General features: G+C 40.5%; 1 protein-coding gene across 2 annotated transcripts in view; it reads right to left on the bottom strand.

Annotated features, from left to right (window-relative positions):
- LOC143020948 (uncharacterized) overlaps positions 1-22818 on the bottom strand; it is an 86291-nt gene extending 63473 nt beyond the window's left edge. The window contains exons 1-3 of one of the 2 annotated variants that reach the window (XM_076177964.1): positions 22662-22818; positions 16722-16949; positions 2666-3269 (exon numbers count right to left, since the gene is read on the bottom strand). In XM_076177964.1, the coding sequence (XP_076034079.1) occupies positions 2666-3269; positions 16722-16925 (808 nt within the window). In that variant the 5' untranslated portion in view covers positions 16926-16949; positions 22662-22818. The remainder of the gene's footprint in view (positions 1-2665; positions 3270-16721; positions 16950-22661) is intronic. The other variant, XM_076177965.1, reaches the window with a different exon arrangement.
- Positions 22819-23098: the final 280 nt, after the last annotated feature.

The raw sequence follows: 23098 nt of genomic DNA, 5'->3' as shown, positions 1-23098 counted from the left end.
CCTTTTTGAGTTTCTTTTCATGTCATGTGTATTTACCTAGTTGTGCATGTGTGTGTGTGGGGAGGACTCAGTTCCGATTTCTTTTTATGGTACTTACTGCTCTTCACATTTTTCCATTGTTAGCCTTTTCATCCATTTTGTTTGTTAGTTCTTCCCAGTTTTCTTTCTGTTTGTTATTAACCTGTTTTGTAATGTTACTGTTCAGTTGCTTTCATTGTCCTTCTTCTTGTTCTATGTGGTTGCTTCTTTAAGTTATTCCTTCTTTTCTATAATGAGGCTATCTCATGTGTGAAGTTTAAGTTCTTTCTATAGCCTCTGGGTACGAGCTTCTTACATGTTTTCTGGATGGTAGTTACTATCTTATTACAGCTTTATCCTGTATTGTTCTATTTCAAAGTGTTCAAGTTCTTTCTCAATGTCTTCTGAGCATTTCTGCCAGATAGCTTTTTGGTAGTTTATGAAAGTACTTTTTATTATAGTTGCTGCCTCTCTTCCAGTTCTATGGTGATCTTAATTGGGAGGTGATCAGATGATAGGTCCTATGAGGTTTCCCACATGGTTTGGGTTTGTATGGAGGGTGAACACAATGCTATGTCAGGTGATATTGTTTGTTGACTCTGTTGGAGAGGTTGTCTGGTAGAGTTACTTCTAGAATCAATTGTGTGGATGTGGAGTTCAAGAATTTTGTGTTCTCTTTGGTCTGCTGTTTGTGTCACAAGCCAGACTGGATTGTGCACATTCAGATCACCTGCCAGTATGTGGTTTATTACAAAGTTAAAAAGTTGGAGCCGTGAAATGTAGCCTCTTGGGAATGTAGCTGGGGGATACAAACATTTGTGACTTTTTAGGTTGTTTTCTTTACTTGTGCTTGCATTGTGATTATTTCAGTAATGGTGTCTGTGCCTGATTGTTTGTTTCACGTTTTGTTGGAGAAGGGTAAGCTCTTGTGTACTAGTGTTAGGAATCAACCTTTGTGTCTTGTGTTTTCTTCTCTTAAAGTTGTGTAATTTGTGAATAAGGGAACTTATTTGTATTGTCAGTTTTGTTTCTTGTATTAGTACATGTGTATGTTGCCTTCCTGTAGAAAGTTGAGTAGTTCTGTGCATTTGTTAGAGAGTCTATTTGTTTATATGTATGGTGTTTTAGTTTTGTTGTGTTTGTGGATGAGAGGGTTGTTTTGTGTTGGTTATAGCTCCACATTCTTGTGTATTGGTCTGGCTTTGTTAGTGATATGCATTTGAATTCTAACCATATATGGCAAGTGTTGCATAGTTAATTTGTTTAGAGCAGGTGGGGCAAGTGTAGGGGCCTGGGCTGGTTTCTATGTCGCTGGCTAATGGGAAAAGAAAAGGAAGGGCAGGTGCTAGTGTACAGTCGTGCTTGTGCAAAAAAAAAAAAAAAAAAAAAAAAAAAAAAAAACAGAGATGTAGGGGTTAGTGTATGTATAAAAAGTGGCCCTGACCTGGTCCGGAGACCAGGTGCCCCCTAGGGGCTGCACCTCCTTGGGCAGGTGGGGATTCTTTTTGTCCACTTATGGACCTCTCTGGCAGTGCCTTGTGAATTTGCTTTCTCCAAGGGGGGAGGGCGTCTTCTTCCTCTCACTGTCCAAGGGCTCCAACAGTGCAGCCTCTTGCAGGCAGGACACAGCAGTAGCCAACAGCATCCAACTTTTGACAGCATAGCTACAAAAATGAACAAATGTAAAACAAAATAGTTTTACCATCACCTTTGTAACATCCAAATTGAGCAGACCTGGTTAGTTGTCAAATGAATGCCAATGAAATCCTTCAGCTTTGTCTTCCTTGATATGACTTCTCATTCGATTTTACATTTGGGTTAGGAACAATTAGGTCAGATGACCTGCTTTTGTGAGATCAGTTTTTTTCTGTGTGAGGAAGAAGTCTATAGGAAAATGACAGGATTCTTGTATGAAAGAGACTATTGCCAATGAGCACATTTTAGTTCTTTATCTATTCATCAATTAATTAATTTATCAATTTATTTAACTATCAATTTACATACATACAGTATATGTTACTGTTTGGGAGGCAAAGGAAGGAGTGGGGGGGGCAATGATATTACCAATGAAACTAGTCACATCAGAGACGTAGTTGTAGAGAAAGGCAGAGACACAGAACATATTCAGTGAGAGGCGAACTGAAATGAGAAGGGCAATCTAAGAGAAAGTTAGAAATAAAATTAAATTTAGCAGAAGAGAAAGCAGGTTTGTATACTTGCTCTTGTAGGTATATCTGTGTTTGTGTGAAGTATGTGGTTCTACTGGTTGGCACGTGGAGTCGCAAGACCTCCTTTCCCCTTTCCAGCCTGAGCAGGTGGGCAACTTTGTTCAACATTTCCGACCTAAACCTGACGGCCATATTCAATCAATGTGATAAGATGACCCAGTGATTTTGGGGTTCCAACATTTGGAGGACGAGGATATTCCAGTGTTTCTAAAAGCCTGAAGAAGGCATACCATACCATTTACACGATCAATATTACTGACAATGTACTGACCTAATACTAATTTCTCCCACTATGGTTCTTCAATGCTGCCTCTGTGCTGTTAATGATATTGTGAAATTTGGATTTTTTGGGCAATATCAATGACTGTGATACGGCTGCTTTACAATCTCCTGAATCCCACACAGGTGCCTACACTTACCGTGTCCGTTGTCAAGGTTGGCGTACAATGCTCTTGATCCATAGCCATCGCCGGCGCCGTTAGTTGCTACATTTGCATACGCAGGTGAAGCTGCTGGAGGTGTGGGAGCAGGTGCAGGCACAGGTGTAGGGGCCATGGATAAGGAGGCCTGTTGTGGGCATGTTGAGTTGTTGTAGATGGGTTGCGATGCTGTGTTGGAGTACAGTGGTTGTGAATTGTACTGAGGTGACACGCGGGATGTAGGAGTGTAGCTGTAAGAAGGCTGTGGTGGAGGCGGTGTATAGTTGGGTGTAGTACGGGTGTGAGTGCTGTAGCTGAGGGGTGTGGGTGAATTGTACATGGTGTGCTGGAGATTTGTAGGTGTTGAAGAGGCTGTGTGTGACGGTGGTTGGTTGTCTTTGCCGCCTGTGTAGGCTTTGTTCAGCCGGGCAGAGGCCACACCCACTGTGCCCGGTGCAGGGGCATTTACTGCATAGTAGCCCTGAACTCCTGGCCGTGTTGTTGCTGCACCAGGCACAGAAGCCACTACACCCACAGGAGATGCACATACTTGGGCACCTGCAGGAAGGTTGCTGTACATGGCCTGGGCCTCATACTCCTCCACCTGTAAATGCAGAAAGGTAAACTTTAACATGGTTGTGACAGACTTCATACATGGTATTTGGTAAGCAATGAGGCATGATGCCAAGAACAGGCTTTCCATTGACATTTGATCACAATATGGCAATATACCTGGGTGCCAGGATTCATAGCAGTAAAGAAAGGTGATAAGAAGCATGGGAGGTAGTTGGTGTGGAGGAAAATGGAGGAAAGATTGGGGAAAAGGATAATGGACGAGTTAAAAAAAGGTCTGTAGATGACAAGGGAAGGAGCAAACAAGACAGGGAAGAAGGAACTTCAGGAGGGTGGGAAGTATAGAGAAAAAATTGGGAGGAAGAGGGGAGGAACAGAGAAGGAAGGGGGAGGGACAAAGATGGATATTCCTGTGTGTACAATTGTGATTATTTCACTGTGCCACCAGTCACTATTAATATAATACAAGAATAGCCTGTTATTCAACACTCCAACCAACACTTCAGTTGAATGTTAGAATGACTGTCAATACTGTACGTTGAATGTCTATCTTGCCCCAGAAACATCCTCTAACAATAATACATTTTGGAGAAAAGTCACATGTTGACATTAATTATTCTTCAATGCATTGAGATTGTCTGCAACTTGGTAGTTTATCCAACTGTCAATAGAGAGCATGGTAACTGATGTCAATATTCCAGTTTGCTATTGCTCAATTTAATGTTTATTAAACCTCTGTATTCTACTTCATTCTGAGCTCTTGTCTTTGGGGAGGGGGGATGTCACAGCCATGTCTTTTGTTCCATCCATTTTGTTTTCTTTTTTCATATTAATTATTTGGGTCATACTGTCTCCCATTTCCACTTCAATGTATTTCTTTCTAGTGTCATCACTCCTCCATTTTTTTTGTCTTCTGCCCCTTCTCCACATTTTATATTCATTTTTACCTATTTGAGCTTCAATATATTCCTTTAGCTTGGTTTCAGCTATGCACATTATTTTTTAAATTAATCATTCAACTCTAATTTTCCTGATATTAAAGGTTAACTGAGGTTTTCAAAGAGGTGGTGAATATTTGCTAGATGTATAGATTAGTCACTTTTTTATCAAATAGTGCAAAAATAAATCTTAATTACTATACAATGTGATAAAAAGGCCTATCAAAATACTGGTAGCAGATAAAATTTTCCTTCGCCGACCTTCGGCTGTTCTCGTAACCCTCTATTGGCTGTGACATCAATCTTATTGTTTACATTTTGATACTAAACATGTGTGTGCACTATAAAATACCATGCTATGCTGTCAACTTGATCAGTGATCTGTCATATTTCATGTGTTAGCAAGGTTTTATCAAGTATTTAGTCCAAAAATGGTTTATTGTGTAACCGCAAATTGCAAGTGATTCGATGAAACTTTCTGCTGTGGATGGAATTAATTTTCATTCTTTTCTAAAAGATCCTGTTCACAAAAATGACTGGATCTTTCAGTGCAAATGGCACGAGTCATGGAAGCCTGGATTGAAGGCAAAATTCTGTTGTAAACATTATAAAAAAAATAATAAATAAAAAAAGTACACTCAGGAACTTGGCCTAGCCGAGTCACTAAGAATAAGCATGAAACCCATTCTAAAAGAAGATGCAACACCAACAATTTTTGTCATCAACGAGACCCCAGGTTCAGCAAGCAAATGCTGTCAAAGGAGCACTGCTGTTGAAAAAAAAGACAATGACAGGAAATAGGTGTATCAATCTGTATCATGCGTATGAGTAGGCCTATGCTATCTACGCTGTCACTGACAATCGTTAACAAGCATGGTTAGGCTTGACTAATGATTTTTGGGCTAGACTTAAGCACATTAGGGGTACAGTCATGACATAGGCTAGCTAGGCCTATAGGCCTATGAATATGATCACACCACTCCACCAGGGTGACAAGCATGACCATGATGACAGGGGTTTCCATAATAGGCCTATGATCACGTCTTGTCAATTGGAGTCAACCAAATTAAGTCTGTTTATTGAGTCAAACAAGTGGAACCCCCCCACCACCATCACCCCAGCAGGAGTTAGGCCTAATTATCCTTGACCAGGAAGTAGGAATTCGTACTGATATAGATCTAATGATTTTTTTTTCAGCTGTTACAAAGTGCCTATAATGAATATTCACCTTCTGCAAGTACCACTACCAGTGAAATTGAGATGGAATGTGAAAGTGACCATGGTGGCAGTACCAGGCATACGATAGATGGCTTCTCTTCCCCACATCAACCACTACCTATGGCAGATTATTTTAGACATGTCTATCTTTTGCTAGCCTTCCTCTCCCCTTCAGTCAAATGTTTTCTCTATTTTCTTCGCTACATAGGCCTGTTTTATTGTACCTTATCATAGATAAAAACAATTTGTAATTCATGAATCCTTGAAACTTTTGCCTGTAAATATGAAGTTTGGCATAGATCAGGAGATGATTCAGCCATGCACAGACTTTCTTGACAGACTGGGTGTTACTCATTTCAGCCTATGAAATCCCCCTCTGTTGCAACTCAAGCATTTGTACCACCAACTCCAAAGTTTCACAAACCTCTACAGGTTTCCATAAGGCCAGGAGCAGTAAACAGAGTCATGACCAAAAATGTTGGTGTCCAAGTGAGTGGTTACCCAGTTTGGTTGAAGTAGGTGGAGTCAACCCAGACTGAACCAGTCACAGATGTCTCTGCAACCCTACCCTTGGCAGTTGCCTTGTCTGGGCCAAAGTGGGACAAACCCTTGGGTCTTGGGTGTAGTAGTAGTGGGGAGGATCCCGTGGTGGATGATGTGATGGATAACATGATGGACACTGATCCTGAATGGGAACCAGACATACCAGATACTGGGCACATGGACTTTGTTGAACCTGACATGTAGGTTTTGACTATCACTGACTTTTTTAAACAAACCAAAACAAGGATAGTTAAGTTAGTAAAACACATTAATTCCTCCTTGCATGAACAGATGAACTATCCATACATTGTGGATGTGGTCATCTTGGTGGTCATGTGGATGTTTTTCCAACAAAATAAAATCAAAACAAACCTTGCTGGGCATGCTAGCCTGGCAGATAGGGCCAGGCCAAACAACGTCTCCTAGGTATTAGGCCTACCATTTCATGCCTTCAGACTTTCATCTGCACACCTGATGACAAACCAACAAAACCATGTGTCTGGCCTGGTGTGGTGTGTGGTGTGCATGGACTATCAATGACTTTTTTAAACAAACCAAAACAAGGATAGTTAAGTTAGTAAAACACATTAATTCCTCCTTGCATGAACAGATGAACTATCCATACATTGTGGATGTGGTCATCTTGGTGGTCATGTGGATGTTTTTCCAACAAAATAAAATCAAAACCAACCTTGCAGGGCAGAATAAAACCGTGCATGCAGTAATGCATTCCAACGAACTCACCAGGCTTTATTTCTCGCAGATTCTGTGCATTCATCCTCTGAGGATTCCTTGCTCTTGACATGTTCTTCATCAGTTGAGTTTTGTTTGGATATCTGGATTGGTTCATATGTGGTGAACAGAGTTCCCCACATGTGCATCTATGCAACATTTTGGCTTATAGTATTGTTGCTGCAGAAATGAGATGGACAAGGAATTTATATGTTGTGTAGAAATAGCTGGCCTTCGGCCTTATATTACTATTGTGTAGATTAAGTGCATATTACACCTGTACTACAAACATTTGTATCCTCATGAAAGCACAACCTAGGCCCTGCTGAGCCACGTTTCAATGAGTCTGGGTCCTTTGCTACTTTGGCATATGTCGGCTGTATATACAAGGAGCCAGGTTTTGATCAAGGTTCAGTTCTCTACAGCACTTGTAACTCAGCAGTGCTTATCCCAAGGCCATGTGGTCAACTTTACAGTTGGGTTTCCTTGGAGCCTGACCACCTGACCCAGCCTAGGTCGACACTCTCACTAACCAGAAAAAAACCAGCAACCCACTTGAGCTTCATTCACTCCCTTGTCACCATAGTCCAAGTAACGTTCCCTCAATGTTACACATACAGGTATCCTTGTACTGTACCCACATTGGAACACAAAAGGGCATCCAAATCTGATAAATCTTTTTCACTTGATGTGAAGTCACTTTTGTAATGCATGCCAGCCATGTTGAAGAACATAAACAGCAACTTTTACATCTTCAGTATGCCCTAGCAGTGGAAAATGTAACTGCAACATTGAAAAGTTCGCCCGCTATCAGGCACTTTTAAGAGCATGCTATTTGGATAAAATCATGACTATAAAATGCTAGAAATGTAGTTTTTAGAGTTCTAACTTCTTCTAAGTTATATTTTCATACATGAAATAACAAAAAATAAAGAAATCCAAAAGCTTCTCAGTTGACCTTTAAGCCCTCTTAATTTGTATATTCAATAATAAGTCTTGTATATTCTTCCTTCCCCTTTTTCCTCTTCTAGGTTTTTGTTTATAAACCACTTTCTCACTCTAATCTACTGTTCTCCACTAAAATTCTTTCATTTCCCTTTTGGTCACCTCCCGTTTTATTCTCTCTTCTTAACCACATTTTCTTGATTTTCTTTCTTTCTACACTTGCTATTTCCCCTGTGTTGTTCATTATTTTGAATACCATAATTTTGCTATTTGAATACAAACATCTTTAGATATCTTGGAAGTATAGTTACTAGGGAGGGTGTAAAATAGGAAGGATATTTCAGAAAGAATAAATAAATTTAGTGTGAATGTTGCTCTTTGGCCAATAATAAAGGAAAAACGGATAGTTTACAAGTGAAAAGGATTATCTTTAATATAGTCCAGACACCTACCCTAACATATGGTTCAGAGTTGGGTGATGACAAACGTAGACGGGAGCAAGATTCAAGCAGCAAATAGGGCCTATGAGACCACTGGGGCCAAAGTTGGAAGGACGAGAAGAGATAGAGTAAAGAATGAAGATACAAGAATAAACATTGGTGTCTGCTCCATGCTCTGCAAAATAAATGTCACCCTGCTAAGATGGCTGGGACATTTAGAGAGAATGGAAGAAAGAAAAAAAAAGTTGCAAGGGTATGCTGGGACTGGATATCGGGTGGAAGAAGACAGAGAAAGAAATGGAAGGAAATTGTTGAAGAAGCCCTCAGTAGATATGACTTGCTCAACATAAAAACTGAGGGAGGAAGGGGTCTTCCAAGATAAGAGCCGGATGGAGAAATATGTTGGTAACGCTGACAGATGCCTAATACTGGAAACTGATGTAAGATTCTAGTGTTTCCCTTTGTTTCTTGTTCCTTTCTTTTCGGTATGTGCTCAATCTATCACTATAATCTGTTTTCTTTTATATACTGCTTCTCTTATCAACATATTAATACTTTTCAGTAACCTCACCTAGTAACCATGTAGTGAGCACTGAAACTACCATTTGTTTTAAAAAACGGTTAGACAACTTTATGGCTGGGGATGATAGGTGGTAATAGACATGGAACTGCCTAGTGTAGGTTTCATGGTCTCTTGCAGTCTCCTTCATTCTTTTGTTCTTATGTGTTCTACATTTATTTCTTCATTTAGTTGTTCCATATCTTTTAGATGCGTCTGTTCCTCTTCCAGTTTTAACCACCCCTTTTGCCTTTGCCTTCGTTGATTTTTGTTTCTTTGTTGTTTCACTTCACACTATCTTCCATTTTTTTAATCTACCCTATTTATTTTCTTAAAACCCTTCTTTCCTCACTCCAATCAAATGGGAGTTGTTCTTTCGTAATTAGTCATTAGTTGAATTTTTTTTTTGTACTACTGACCTCTTCATCTCTACTACTACCTTTTTACACCGTTCATTATTCTTATTGTTTTCCTTGTTCAATATTTCCTATTTCGTTCTCTTGTCAACAACCAGTTCGGACCCTTCTGCTGTTGCCATATTTGTGACAAGTTTCTTACTTTTTGTCATTTTGCTGAATTTGCCACCTAATTCAATGTTGTTATATGTTTTGTTGTAATTTTTTGTGTATTTACTCTTGTACCAATCACTCACGACACTGAGACGCAAATCGCCTATTTACGGGACAAAACGCCACAGATCATAATACCACAATGTGAAAACTGGACGATATGCCAGTCCTACATAATCTTGGTTATCCTAAAACTATTTTTCAAATAGATGTAAAATAAATAACATATGCGCAACGAGACAAACAACTACTTATTCTACACTACAGAGATTATCCTCCTAGAATTTCAAGGGGTCCATAGAGATTCTACTTATTTTTTTTTTATTGGAATTAGGAGACATGCAGCTCAGAATAAAATTCATACTACTGTACACAATCCTTAAAACTGAAAGCTTAAATGCTAGAATTGCTCTACAATAGCTAACGGTATCAGGGGTGTCAAATACACGTCCCACGTGACAAATTTGGCCCTTGGGATGGTCATGAATGGCCCGTGAGATGACAGGAAGATTTATTGCCTCCTGAAATGACGAGTGTCATGAATATACGTGATATATGAATAAGAGAAAGAAAATTAATAAATAACTTTTATTCTATTATGGCAATAGTAAGTGCAATAATTAATTCATATTGCCATTTATAGTAATACAGCTATTGCAGCTATTATATAGGGAAGATGCATAAATGAAAATCAATGGAAATTTGTAAACATGTCAGAGCCACTTCATTAACCTGTTCATTACTGGGGGCTTCCTTTTAGTTGTATTTAGGCTAACATTGGAGAGTGTACGTCCACAGTTGAAAAAGTGACTGGAAAAGGGGGAACGGAACAAAAAAGGTTGGGAACCGATGTAACCTAGATGAAAGCTCAGTTCATATATGGCCCGATCTTGGAGTAATGTTGTGTGACCTTGCGCACATGAGTAATGCTGTGACCTTACACACACACACACTAGACACTGGGAGATACAAAGGCGGGACACCACGAGCGAAGCTCCCCTTCCAGTAGGATACAACTAGGTAAATACACAGGAAGGCAAAAACTGTCGATCACGAGTCCAACACCTGATCCAAAACCATGGTAAATAACACAGGGCAGTGGACACTGCTCGACGCCGCAGTGGTAGCGTTCGCAACTGCTAACCCTTTGCTCCTTTCCTGTATACTACAATTAGGCGCGCGCGCGCACACACACACACACACACACACACACAAAACTCGATGGCGCAGTGGTTGGAGTTCCCGGTCGTCACTACGGCGGTCCGAGTTCGAATCCCGCCCAGGGCTGAAATAATTTCAGTATCGCTACGCTGCAAGCAGTTACTCCAACTCGTGGGCGGGGAATTGTGTGTGTGTCAGGTCACAGCATTACCCACAGATCGTTCATACATGAGCTCTGAGCTATCATCCGGGAGGGTAGTAGCTGTCGACCACGAGCCCAACACGTGATCCATGACCACACACCCTTCCCCACCAAAGTTGGGATGCCGGCTCGCAGTGAAGCGATGCTGAACTTTTCAGCTTGGATCGTTGAAGTAGCGGTCGAGAGCGGTACCACTGCACCGTCGAACCGTGTGATTCAACATGGTCTTGGATCACGTGTTGGACTCGTGATCGACAACTATTTCCCTCCCGGAAAAGAGCTCGGAACTCATATATGACCGATCTATGGGTAATGATGTGACCTTAAACGGACACACACACACCCAACTCCCCGCCCACGAAAGTTGGAGTAACGACTCGCAGCGCAACGATACTGAAATTATTTCAGCCCTGGGCGGGATTCGAACCCGGACCGCCGTAGTGACGGCCGGGAACTCCAACCACTGCGCCATCGAGTTGTGTGTGTGTGTGTGTGTGTGTGTGTGTGTGTGTGTGTGTGTGCGCCTAATTGTAGTATACAGGAAAGGAGCAACGCTCGCTGTATCCCATCCCCTACTCTCCACTTTATCATACTTAGCCTCAAATTGCGTGTGTGTGTGTGTGTGTGTGTTTATCTAGTATCTTACGGGAAGGGGAGCTATGCTCGTAGTGTCCCGTCTTTATATATCGCAGTGTCTAATTTGCTCTTAAATTCGTGTGTGTGTGTGTGTGTGTGTGTGTGTGTGTGTGTGTGTGCGTGCGCGCCTAACTAGTGTACAGAAAAGAAGCAACACTCGTTGGATCCCGTCTCCTACTCTATAATTTATTATACCTAGCCTCAAATTGTGTGTGTGTGTGTGTGTGTGTGTGTGTGTGTGTGTGTGTGTGTGTGTGTGTGTGCGCGCGCGTATTTACCCAGTTGTATTATACGGGAAGGGGAGCTATGCAACATCTAGTTTGTTCTTAAATTCTTGTACGGTGTTTGAACACACCATTGTTTCGTCCAATTTGTTCCAGACATCCATCAATGTGTGGAAAACTGTTTTTTTTTTTCAGATCTCTTCTATAAATATTCTTTTTTATTTTATTTTCACGTCCCCTTGTTTTTCTATCCCACTTTAATAAGTCTTCTCTGTCAAGGACTTCCATGCCTTTCCTTTCACGGTATGTGTGTGTGTGTGTGTGTGTGTGTGTGTGTGTGTGTGTGTGTGTGTGTGTGTGTGTGTGTGTGTGTGTGTGTGTGTGTGTGTGTGTGTGTGTGTGTGCGCGCGCGCGCGCGTCCGCGAGTAAGACAAAGTCATCCACACAAGCTCAGGACTAAATTCAACGTTCCGATCCCATGTCCTTATATGGTCACAACAGACTCGACTTCGATGAAGGAAGCGGCCAAAGGAAGAGTTCAAAACACAGAAACGTTCTGATAAGCACTAAAAACATGACATCACCATCAGGGGGATTATTACTAAACAACACATGAAATCGCCGTCTCGTTTTCCGAAACAAACGCACGAATGATGTCATGGTTAAGTGCACCAACAACAATAAACCGACAGCGACGCCAAGGAGTCCAGTCATGACGTCATTAGTCTCGTGACGTCACAAGGGAGAGCAACCCCCAAAACAGGCCGAGGAGCAAAGAGCAGATATTATGACGTCATCACCAAGGACTTTTGCGAGTTAACGACATGACATCATCGGAACTAAGTGTAACCTTGCTCTGACTGTCGAACACAAGGAAAATTGTAACTAGGTCAGTCCGCGACATATTGATGAATAAAAAAGAGAATGATAAGGGAAATTATGACAGAGGTGGAAGACAAGGAGGAGGAGGAGGAGGAGGAGGAGGAGGATACGGAGGAGGAAGAGGAGGAGGAGGAGGAGGGGGAGGAGAAGGAGATGATGGAGAGAAGTTGTGTACGTGTAAGACGGAGGCAGACTAGTGAAAGTATGCAGAGGAGGAGGGTGGAGAGTAGAGCTGGTTACAACGGAAAGTGGTTTGGTGGAAGTCCAATGAGTAGGCAAAGGGAAGGAAGGGTAAATGGAGGAAAGGGTAATGATGTGGGGCAAATATATAGAGGCTGAACACAAAGTTCTCCATTACAATGGCAAACGATATATATCATATCAGCAAAAGCCCAAGGCCTTTATTCGCACCAAAGCGCCGGGTTAAAAGCATCTTTGCTCAATATTATCACTACACATTTTGAGATACAGGTTGCTTGTCAGAGTGCATTACATTCACTAGGTTTTGAACGCAAGGACGGCAGGTCAGGTGCATTAGGGTGGAGGAAGAAAAGCGTGGGTTTATCGAAGTGGAGGAGGAGGAGGAGGGGAAGGGGGAGGAGGAATAAGTTTCTGATAGGAAATGCTGAGTGTGAGAAAAGAAGACGAAGAAACAAGAAAGGTGAAAGTTGGAATGCAGAAGTAGGAAGGAAAGAAACCACAAATTATTATTATTCAAAAAGGCCAACCAAATGGTCAACATGTACGAGTATACTAATGTGTGCGCATATAATTCACTACGGTATTGGATCAAGTGTTGGACTCGTACTCGACAGCTATTACACTCCCGAATGAGAACTCGTACATGGTCAGCTATGGGTAATGTTGTGACCTCACACACATGCACCCACAACTCTTTGCCCACCAAAGTTGTAGTGCCGGCTAAAGTGCAGCGATGCTGACATTTTTTTCAGCCCAAGGTGGTAATCAAACTCGGATCGCTGAATTGGCGGTCGAGAGCATCACCACTGCACCGTCGAGCTGTGTGTCCTTCACGGCCTTACCACGGTCTTGGATCACATGTTGGACTCGTGAGCGACAACTATTACCTGCCGGATCAGCGCTAATATATGACCCGATCTATGGGTAATGCTGAGGCCTTACACACACGCACTCCCATCTCCTTGCCCACCAGAAATGGAGTGCCGGCTCGCAGTGCAGCGATTATTTTTTTTTCCAGACTTGAGAGGGACTCGAGCTTGGACAGCTGAATTGCCGGCCGAGAAATGTATGTCAGGTGAGGAAGCTGTCCTACTGCTATCATATAACCCAGTACTACCTGCCGCATGGTCAGATTGTCGGCAATTAAACCGGCTCTCCCACTCGTCACCACCTGGTGAAAGGGTGTTGGACACCCACATGGAGAAAAACAGGAAAAAAATTCAAAATGTCAGATAACCTCTTCGAATCATTGGCCATCCAATCCTGTTATGGGCATTAATGCACGTCTTTGTCATGTGTGGTACCTCTGCAGGGCATAGAGACAGGAGTCCTGGAGGATGCCCCAGTGTTGTAGTTGCGCTGAGGTGTCCTCCTAGAACTAGCAACACAGTTCTTTGGGCCTCTATTTAGGCCAAGGTGGGTGCCCCCTCTTGGCTTGGAGAGGCAAATCATCTGGACTGCTTGACTTGAATCTTTGAGCTAGGCACACCCTGAGTCAAGCAACTACCACCTGGGCCGATACTGCACAGTCTGCTACTGTCTTCCCTTAGTGTCAAGGTGGTGGGTGTGCATACCCTCCCACAACCCCTGAGACTATTGGGTTAATATGTACACCTATATTCTAGTCTCCCACCATTGGACTCATTGGTGGGTGGGGCATGGGAGGACAAACCACAGACAGATGTACATGATGACCATAAGCGACACATATGGTGGGGAGGGCATGCAACCTACCTCTGTCAAAATCACTAAGCACACTGTATAAATTGCCAGGGCATTCCAAATGAAGAAGAAACACACAGAGCCAGGTCCAGGGTCTCTGGTGGGCTCTTAGTGTGGATCAATCACATATGTTAGTACTCTTTGGAAGATCCTACAAAACTGACAGGTTTATTAGTGCTGAATTCTTTGGGCCTGATCACAGACTTGTGGTCACAACATCCAGACTGTGTATCAAATCCAGGAGAATCCTGTGATTCAACCCACTCGCATTTCATCTGGAGAAGCTCAGGGATGATGTGTGTGCACAAGAATATGTGAGAGCAATCCCTAATTGGTTTGAAGTACTCAGCACTCTTGAGGACCTTGAAGAACTGTGGGACACCTTTAAACTTGGAACTCTGAAAATTGCTGGGGAGTGCATTGGAGATTGTCCAAGATTGAAGAGTGGTGTGGCACTGCCAGAGACACTGGAGAATACAGAGTTGGGCCATGCTGCCAGAATGGTACTTGGACTGATGCAGGACTCAGAAATAGTCAACAAAAGGTTTGATGAAGATGGATAAAGAAAGATATGCCAAAGCCATTTTAATGCAAATGACCTCAAGCCTGCTTACTGACCCCTAATGAATCTCTGCTCCAAACCTGTGACCTAGAAGAGCACATTCTGAACAGCTGATGGCCAGATAGTGTCAGGTGTGGAGTAATGGAGCCCCTTTGCTAAATACTTTGAACAGTTGCTCATGGGTAACCCTCCAAGTGTACTGCTTCCTAAGGTTTCTGGTGTGCAATGATTGGCCATTATATTGCACACAGGCATTTCTACCTGCCAAATAATTGGCCAGCCATCCTTTGGTTTTCTTGTGCATGTCTGTGTTGTACACTTTGTTTGTGAGAGTATGACAGGGGATGGCATCAATAGATTTACTAATGTCAAGTATTATAAGAAGTGTTCTGTGTGAGGACTTATCTGAACTGATGCCACCAAAAACTCTGTGTGAGATCTATCAGAAGAGTGAGAAGTATAGTGGTCTAAAACTGTGTTGTGATTTAGCATGGGGGATATGTGGTGTGATGAATTATAGTATGAGGCATTCTATGATTTTGGAAGGGATGCAGAAAAATGACCAGTTGACCTCACTGCAATTAAAATCTCCAATTAGGTCTAAATTGTCACTTCTATTCTGTCCTTTTAATTCCAATTTTCAGATGGATTAGCCTTGCTTTCACTCATATTAGCTTCTTCTGCCTTTAGGTCACTTCTCATAGCAACCCCTCCACCCATTTTATCTCCTCTGTCTCTTCTCCAAGAGTATATGTTCCCCAACTGTAGATCAAATTTTTTTGGGGAAACCATCTACATTAGCACAAGCTGCTTTTATTTTCTTGTAGCATTCCTTTGCCATAATGCTCTCCTGTTTTTTTTTCACTTTTAGTTTTATAAAAAAGAAAAAAAGAAAAAAAAAAATCCTCGAATTCAATTTTCATTGGACTTGACCCATTCCTTTTGTACCAACCTAACCTAAACATCCTATCAATCTGATCTATTACATCTAAATCATTCTTCCCTAGAATCATAGAGGTAATTTCCCTAATGTTTAGCATCTCCTGCTCCTGGCGTAATTTCCACGAGATAATGTGGTCTTCTTACCACCCAAAGAATATGATACATCTAGTCTTGTCAACTACATCTCTGATAAGAGAGTCTCTACTTTTTTTCTTATAACCTTCACTATTCCTTCTAGCCTATCATTTTCTCTTTGTTGGTCCATGAACTCTTTAAAGGTAACTGTACCCATCTTATCCTCATTTGGTGCTGACATATCCATGATATTATGAATATTTTTTCTCTCATGTCAAATTATAATTTTCCCTGATTAGTTTAGCAATCTCTGCTTTCTAAGCCTGGCTTGTTTCTTTTTCTTGTTCCATCTTTTGCCCTAGGTCACATAATCTTGACTAGTAAGAAGAAAGTAAACCTCTTCATCCATTCAACTCAACTGCAATTTCACTTATCTATCTCCATGGAAGACTTTCATCCATTACGATTTTTTTCTTAAATTTTGTCCCTAGTACCACACTGATCAATTTCCTCAATGGAATTACTCACCCTTGTTTATTGGAAACCTTTGAAATCTGCTATTTTTAGTGTAAATATAACAAGAGATAACAGTAATGTAAACAAACTAGAATTAATTTTTATTTTCTTTTGTTTCTTATCATGAATGATGGTGCACATAAAAAATCAGAATCTTTTATCGCTGACTCTATCCCAAAGTTGGAACCAGTGATGTTGTCTCTACATTGATCATGAATAGCACTGCTTACCCCCTCCTGCTAACTCAATTGGCAAATAATCCCAAGGTGGTGTCTTTAAAAGGCTAAACCTGAGTGTCAGATGTCAGCCATCGACTGTCACTTGTGTGTGCAGACATGCTTGAATGCACACCCATAATGTAAAAAACTGAAACAGGAGGCAAATTTCCTTTAAAACAAGTTTTGACTGTTACTCACCCCTGCTGGTGGTGGAGGTGGAAGGTAGCCAGGCACTGGAGAGGCTTTCTTGGGCTTAGGGGGCACAAGGGGTGCCACCTTCTTCCCCATGCCCGGAGATTGGCTTGCCTGTGGCTGTACCTGACCCTGGGGTACTGGTGATCCACCCAGGTTGAGGTGATAAAAGTCATCTGTCAAGTTGCTGTACTGATTGTTGGCTGCCATGATGACTAACGCGGGTTAGCCTACCTGCACAAAGAATAAATACACAAAGATTAGTTGGCTATATATATGATTATTTGGAATTTTGAAGGAAAACACTGAAGCAGAGATAATTACCCAAACCTGGTGAAAAGAAGTGGGATGACAGTATCATTTCACACTTCAACCATACTTCCCACTAGTCAAATGGTACTTTACATGGAAGCAACCACATTTTACAAGACCCCCTACATTTGAACCAGTTGGACACATGTGAAGAGTCTGATGTCTATAGCCCCATGTTTGAATGAAGTCCTGAATAAAAATTTCAATTATGAGACAACACACTATACTCTTCTCAAACAACACTTACTTCTTTTTTTATTATATATTCACTTAATTGTAGTAAACAGGAAAGGAGCAATGCTTGTTGGGTCCTATCTACAACTCTAATTTACCATGCCTAGCCTCAAAGTCATGTAGAGTTCCAACTTGGTCAATATCCTTGATTTCCCATTATCATATTTTGATCCGAGTTCACATTATTGGTACAAGCACTGAACCTTGTGGAACTCAGCTTATTACTCAAGGTTCAGTGATGCCTGTGATACTATGGTGGACTGTAGGAATATTGAGATTGAGGGGATACACTAGACTACCTACACAATTATTTAGAAAATAGAAAATACTGCCAAGCCAGGAGAGGCCACATGTTTTGGCTTGAATAGAGGACCAAAGAGGCATGTTGCTAGTGCCAGGAGTGCACCCTAGTGCAACCACAGCACTAGGACATCCCACTAAAAGAGTTTATCTGCTCTTTTGATGGTTTCCCTTTTCCCCAATATGGGTGTCCAACACACCCTCCTTATGGGCAGGTGACCAGTAGGGGAGCCAGTTTAGTTGCCAACAATCTGAACATGTGGCAGGTAATACTGGGTTACATAGTACCTGTAGAAGGACAAATGCCTCACCTAACATATGTCCAGTGAGGAATATGAAGGTACCACAGGACTGGATATTTGTAAATGTGATACAAATATACTAAGGAGGAAACAGACATCACTAAATTCTAGGCCAGGTTTCTTAACCAATTATAGTGGTTGATATGCTCCATGGAAAAGGGGTCTGACAGTATGCTACACAAAACATTAATATGGAAATTAGAGAATGTAGGCAGGGCCTTCACATGGGGAGGCAGGGGGGACATATGCCCTGGGGCAGCAATTCTAGCCTGGACATGCCGCCCACAGGGCTGACAAAATAATTATAATAAAAAAAGTCAAAGGAGCCTTGAATATTTTACCACAATATATGAATTTTGCATTAGAATCAACAGAATATGAAATATCTTTCCCTTGTCCTTTCTGCAACAGGAACATTATATAACATTTTCCAAATCTGTTTAATATTTTCGCAAGCCAATAGCTATAATAGGCAGTAAGGAATGGTGGTGGAGACGGGAAGTGATGGGGGAAGGGGATCACTGAGAACTTTGCACTGGGGTGGCACTTAGGTATGTATGGGTTTTGAATGTAGTGAGACCTCTCATTAATGGACGTTAATTAGCTGTGTTTGCGGTGTTTTTGCTGTGTTTTTGGTGCTGTTGTTTAGTGCGTGCAATCACTATGCCACCCAAAAACCACTCCAAAACACCGAAAACACTACAAACACAGCTAATTAATGTCTGTTAATGAGAGGTCTCACTGTAGGTCTCTTTAAGGGAGTACACTGGAATGGATGAGAGCTGTGGCAGACTGGCCATTAGTCCAATTGGGCAATGCCCGGTGAGCCAGTACAAGGGTCAGCATCGCTTGGGAATAAGCTTTATCTGGTTGGGTCAGGGGATTAATGCAGTCATTTACTTTACGAGCTCGGTAAGGAAGGACAGGAATGTGAGGTCAAGTTAGGTCACCAAATGCAGTTTTTGTTCTATAATTTTCATATGATCCTCTGAAAAGATTTATTTATTCGTTTATATATTTTTTTCATTAATTTTTCAACAGTTTAATTATTATAGATATTATTTAAAATAGTCAATTATGTCCCTACATAGGCCTCAAAACACCCCTAAAATTGCTTAACTTGCTTCGCTAGCCACTCATCCCCTCTGACAGGGCTGCTCTGAGTGAAAAAATGCCCGGACCACTTTAACATCCCAACCCGCCCCTGATGAAAAAGTAATAGATGTAAATGTATGAGAACAAAGATGAAACATAGACTCAAGAGAAGTGACTTAGAGTGGCATTTCTTTACTTGGATGAAGACATGGCAAAAAAAATAATTGAAAGTGTGATTTTCCTCAGACTGGAAGTGTCAATGGTGTGGTCACCAGAGAAAACTGGAAAGAATACAAAGGGCTTCAACCAAAAGTATCTCAACCCTAAGCAATAAGGAAAGATTGAGAAAACTGGGTTTTACCTTGCTGGAAAAAGGAAAAGTGACATGATAATGATATTTAATCCCAGAAAGATACAGAAAAAATGGACAAAGATGACCTTCTGGAATGGAATATAAGGTCAATAAAAAGTCACATTAAAAAGTTGGAGGAAAAAAAAAAGCTTTTTACATAGATGCATGGATTTGTGGAACAAGTTGGATGAAAAGATATGCCATGTGAAGTTTGATAAGTGGATGCAAAGAAATGGGACTCTATGAGCACCTTTCCATTCCTGTATAGTAAAACTAGGAAATACAACTTGGTAAATGCATACACACAATTTCCTCTGAAGAGGAGAAAGTACTGAAAATCTATTTGTACTCTGGAAGTCATTTTATCTTGGAATACTTTATTCAGTACATCCTTATTCATCATACTTCATGATAAGCATAAAGCTAGTGATATTAGTGGGAGTGATAAAAGCATCACACCATCTCGATGGAAACAAAGGTACTGATAATGAAAAAGTCTGATGGTGGAACAATGAGGATTGATGTGGTGCATGCATACAATGAGGAGGAAAAGGTAATCACCAGAGGTGGAAGTGGGAAGGGTTTTGAGGCTGAAAACACTGGATGGAAGAATTAGTCTATGAATGAATGTTTTTTTTATTTTTTTATTACTTTGTGTTATCTATTCATCTATATGTGATTAATATGTGTAGTAACATGTATGCATTTTTTATCCTTGCCTTGTCTGCAGGACCTTCACCACTTACATTTAGATTTTCCACACATTCACTGTCATACAATCCCTTGCCTCTCATGAACCTATACTACTCATACCCTCCTCCAAGCCCCCTTTCTCTCAGTGACTGAATCACATTTCTTTCACATTTTACTTTTTCATCCATGATTATCCACTTTGTCAGCCACTGCTGTGTCACATATACTGTCCAGGCACCCTGGTACTCATTCTCAGCCTCCTACATATCCGATTTGGTTTCTTTAGCGCTTTTCTTGCATCTCTGATCTCGTTCCACCACGGCTTACCCACCCTCTTTCTTCCATTCTTCCTTATATATCCTATATGACAAACTGTAGCTTGTCTCACAATCTCTACAAACTTTTCATTCATAACACCCACATCCTGTTCTCTTTCTACATTTCTCTCACTAAGATTCACCAAGAAGTTCTCCCAATTTGTATTTCTCAGTCTCCACTTCTCCATCAATGTTTTTCCTTTTTCTCATCCTTGCTACTTACCAAATGGCCTTTGACCACTGGTATATTGTGATCTAACACAATCTCAATCACTCCATCCTCATCTATCCAAATGCAGGTCACCATTTTAAGCATTCTCCCATTTACTAACACATACTGGTATCTATCGTGGATTCTTGATTCCTTACATTCCATGTCACATGTCCCTCATTCATATTCTCTAGACTGATATCCTCTACAAACTCAGCTAGCATTATACCACCCCTGTCCATTTAGACTTTTACCAACTCTTCTTGCACTCTTCAATTCGCTTGGTGTCAAGTACTCTCATACACAGTATTTTCCCTCTGCCTTTTAAGCGCCTCCACCACAGCCACTCTCAGCCTCCTCTTACCCTTCTTGATCTTCATTTCACCCACCCTCTTCTGCACTGTCTCGTCCACTCCTACCTGGAGTTCATTTCTTCCACACTGAAAGACCATGAGGCCCTCATTTATGTTCTCTCCACTTCTATTCACAAACTCCATCACCTGACCTATCTTTCCATCCCTCTGACTCTCAAACTTACTGCCCTTAGCATCCAGCCAGACCTTTCTGCCTACAGTCTTAACCTCCTCTTACTTTATATCATGTATAGATATGAAGTAAGAATAAATAACTATGCAAACTTATCTGTAAATGCTGCCAAGAACATGGAAAGTTGAAATTGAAGAGGATTGTAAGCTGCTACAGGAGAGGAGTGGAAAATAAAATTCACATTGAAATCAATATCTAAAAAGGTTCATTGTATGAAAAAAAGAGAATAGCAGACTTACATGTTCCTGAAGAATACAAGGGTAACATTTGATAGCAAGAAGACAAGATTAAAAATAAATAAAAGACTGTAATATAGAGCATTGGTTGTAGTCACCACACCCAAAAGATATGAGGAAAACTTAATACCAAGGTCAGCAACTAAGATGATTCTAACCTAAATGAAAAGAAACATGAGGAATGAGTAAGAAAATTAAGATTTCTTAAACTAGAAGAGCAGAGAGAAATAGGTGACATGATGATATTTAGATCAGAAAAGGGTACAGAAAAAAACACAGAGGGCCTGCTGGTCTGGGATGAAAGATCAACAAAAGAGCATAGTAGAAAGTTTGAAAAAGCAAGATAATTTAAAAGATGTTTGGAAGTACAGTTTTCCACACTGATGCATGGATGCAAGTGATGGTTAATTACTGTTAATAACAACCACAGATGTGTGGATTTGTGGAGCAAGTTGGATGAAAACATGCACTTCACCAACAAACACATTCAAGGCAAAATTTGATGACTTGAAGGCTTAATTTGTACTGTTCAAGTAAACAATTTTTTCCACATTTGAAATATTATATATATATATATATATATATATATATATATATATATATATATATATATATATATACATATATGTATGTATATACACACACACATATATATGTATATATATACATATATGTATACATATATATACATATATATATATATATACATATATATATATATATATATATACACACACATATATATGTATGTTTATATATATATGTATATATATATACATATATATATATATATATATATATATATATATATAACTGTATACATATATATATATATATATATATATATACATACATACATACATATATATATATATGGATTGGTTAAATTTGGGTAGGGGAGGATAGGGTAGGATAGGGTAGGGTAGGTTAGGGTAGGTGGCAATTGAACAATGCAAGTTTCATGTTGAATATTCGTACTTGCGTGTTTCCTCGAATTTTACCAATGAGATGTGACCCCATGAGCAAGTTCCAATCCTGTACACTACTAGGTAAATCAACACATTAACAAACCAGAAACATCTAATCTGCCCATCTTGATTGGTGGCACTGGTCTTTACTCTTTCCCAAACACTGCCTAGATTATTGGCATGTCTTAAACAAAGTCACGAATACTCCTTTGGTTGCAGTGCTCTATCACAATGACTATGACATACCGTTGGCTAAAAGAATATAAACTTGAAATGACGAGGAACACAATACCCTTGCAGGTGGTCACTATTGATTACACATTCATGATAACTATACACCAATGCAGTTACAACTCAACTTGGTTTCGTCAGATACTCACCGTACCAAATTCAAAACGTCTTCTGACTTGACAATATTATTGACGTTCTACTTCACAAATCACAGTACGCAGTCACAATCACTGCACAACAACCTCCAACACCCCTCACCCTCCCGCTTCCATGAACTTCCTGTCAAATACTGCACAACAAGTCACAGGTGATAGGGACAAACTCTTTAACGTATATCATTAAACTCCAGAAAAAAAATAAACTAGCGCCCCAACAATTTAAATAAAACAGACTATGATAAACATACAAGATAAGATTATTATACTTCTCTCTGTGGTAAATTTTGTTTCAATTATTTTCAATCGTCGTAATGAAATATTGTTGGAACATGGGTCATGACAGCGGGATTTAAAAGTGACAATTGAAAAGTCTCCCATCGAATAAATTCTATTAAATTTCTCCCACTGCCTCATTCCAGGTTTTAACT

The sequence above is a fragment of the Oratosquilla oratoria genome, chromosome 41 (genome assembly GCF_046742065.1).
Source record: "Oratosquilla oratoria isolate Oo_2021 chromosome 41, ASM4674206v1, whole genome shotgun sequence".
Taxonomy (NCBI): domain Eukaryota; kingdom Metazoa; phylum Arthropoda; class Malacostraca; order Stomatopoda; family Squillidae; genus Oratosquilla; species Oratosquilla oratoria.
The sequence above is the reverse complement of the archived record's forward strand: the minus strand, read 5'-3'. Positions and strand labels throughout refer to the sequence as shown.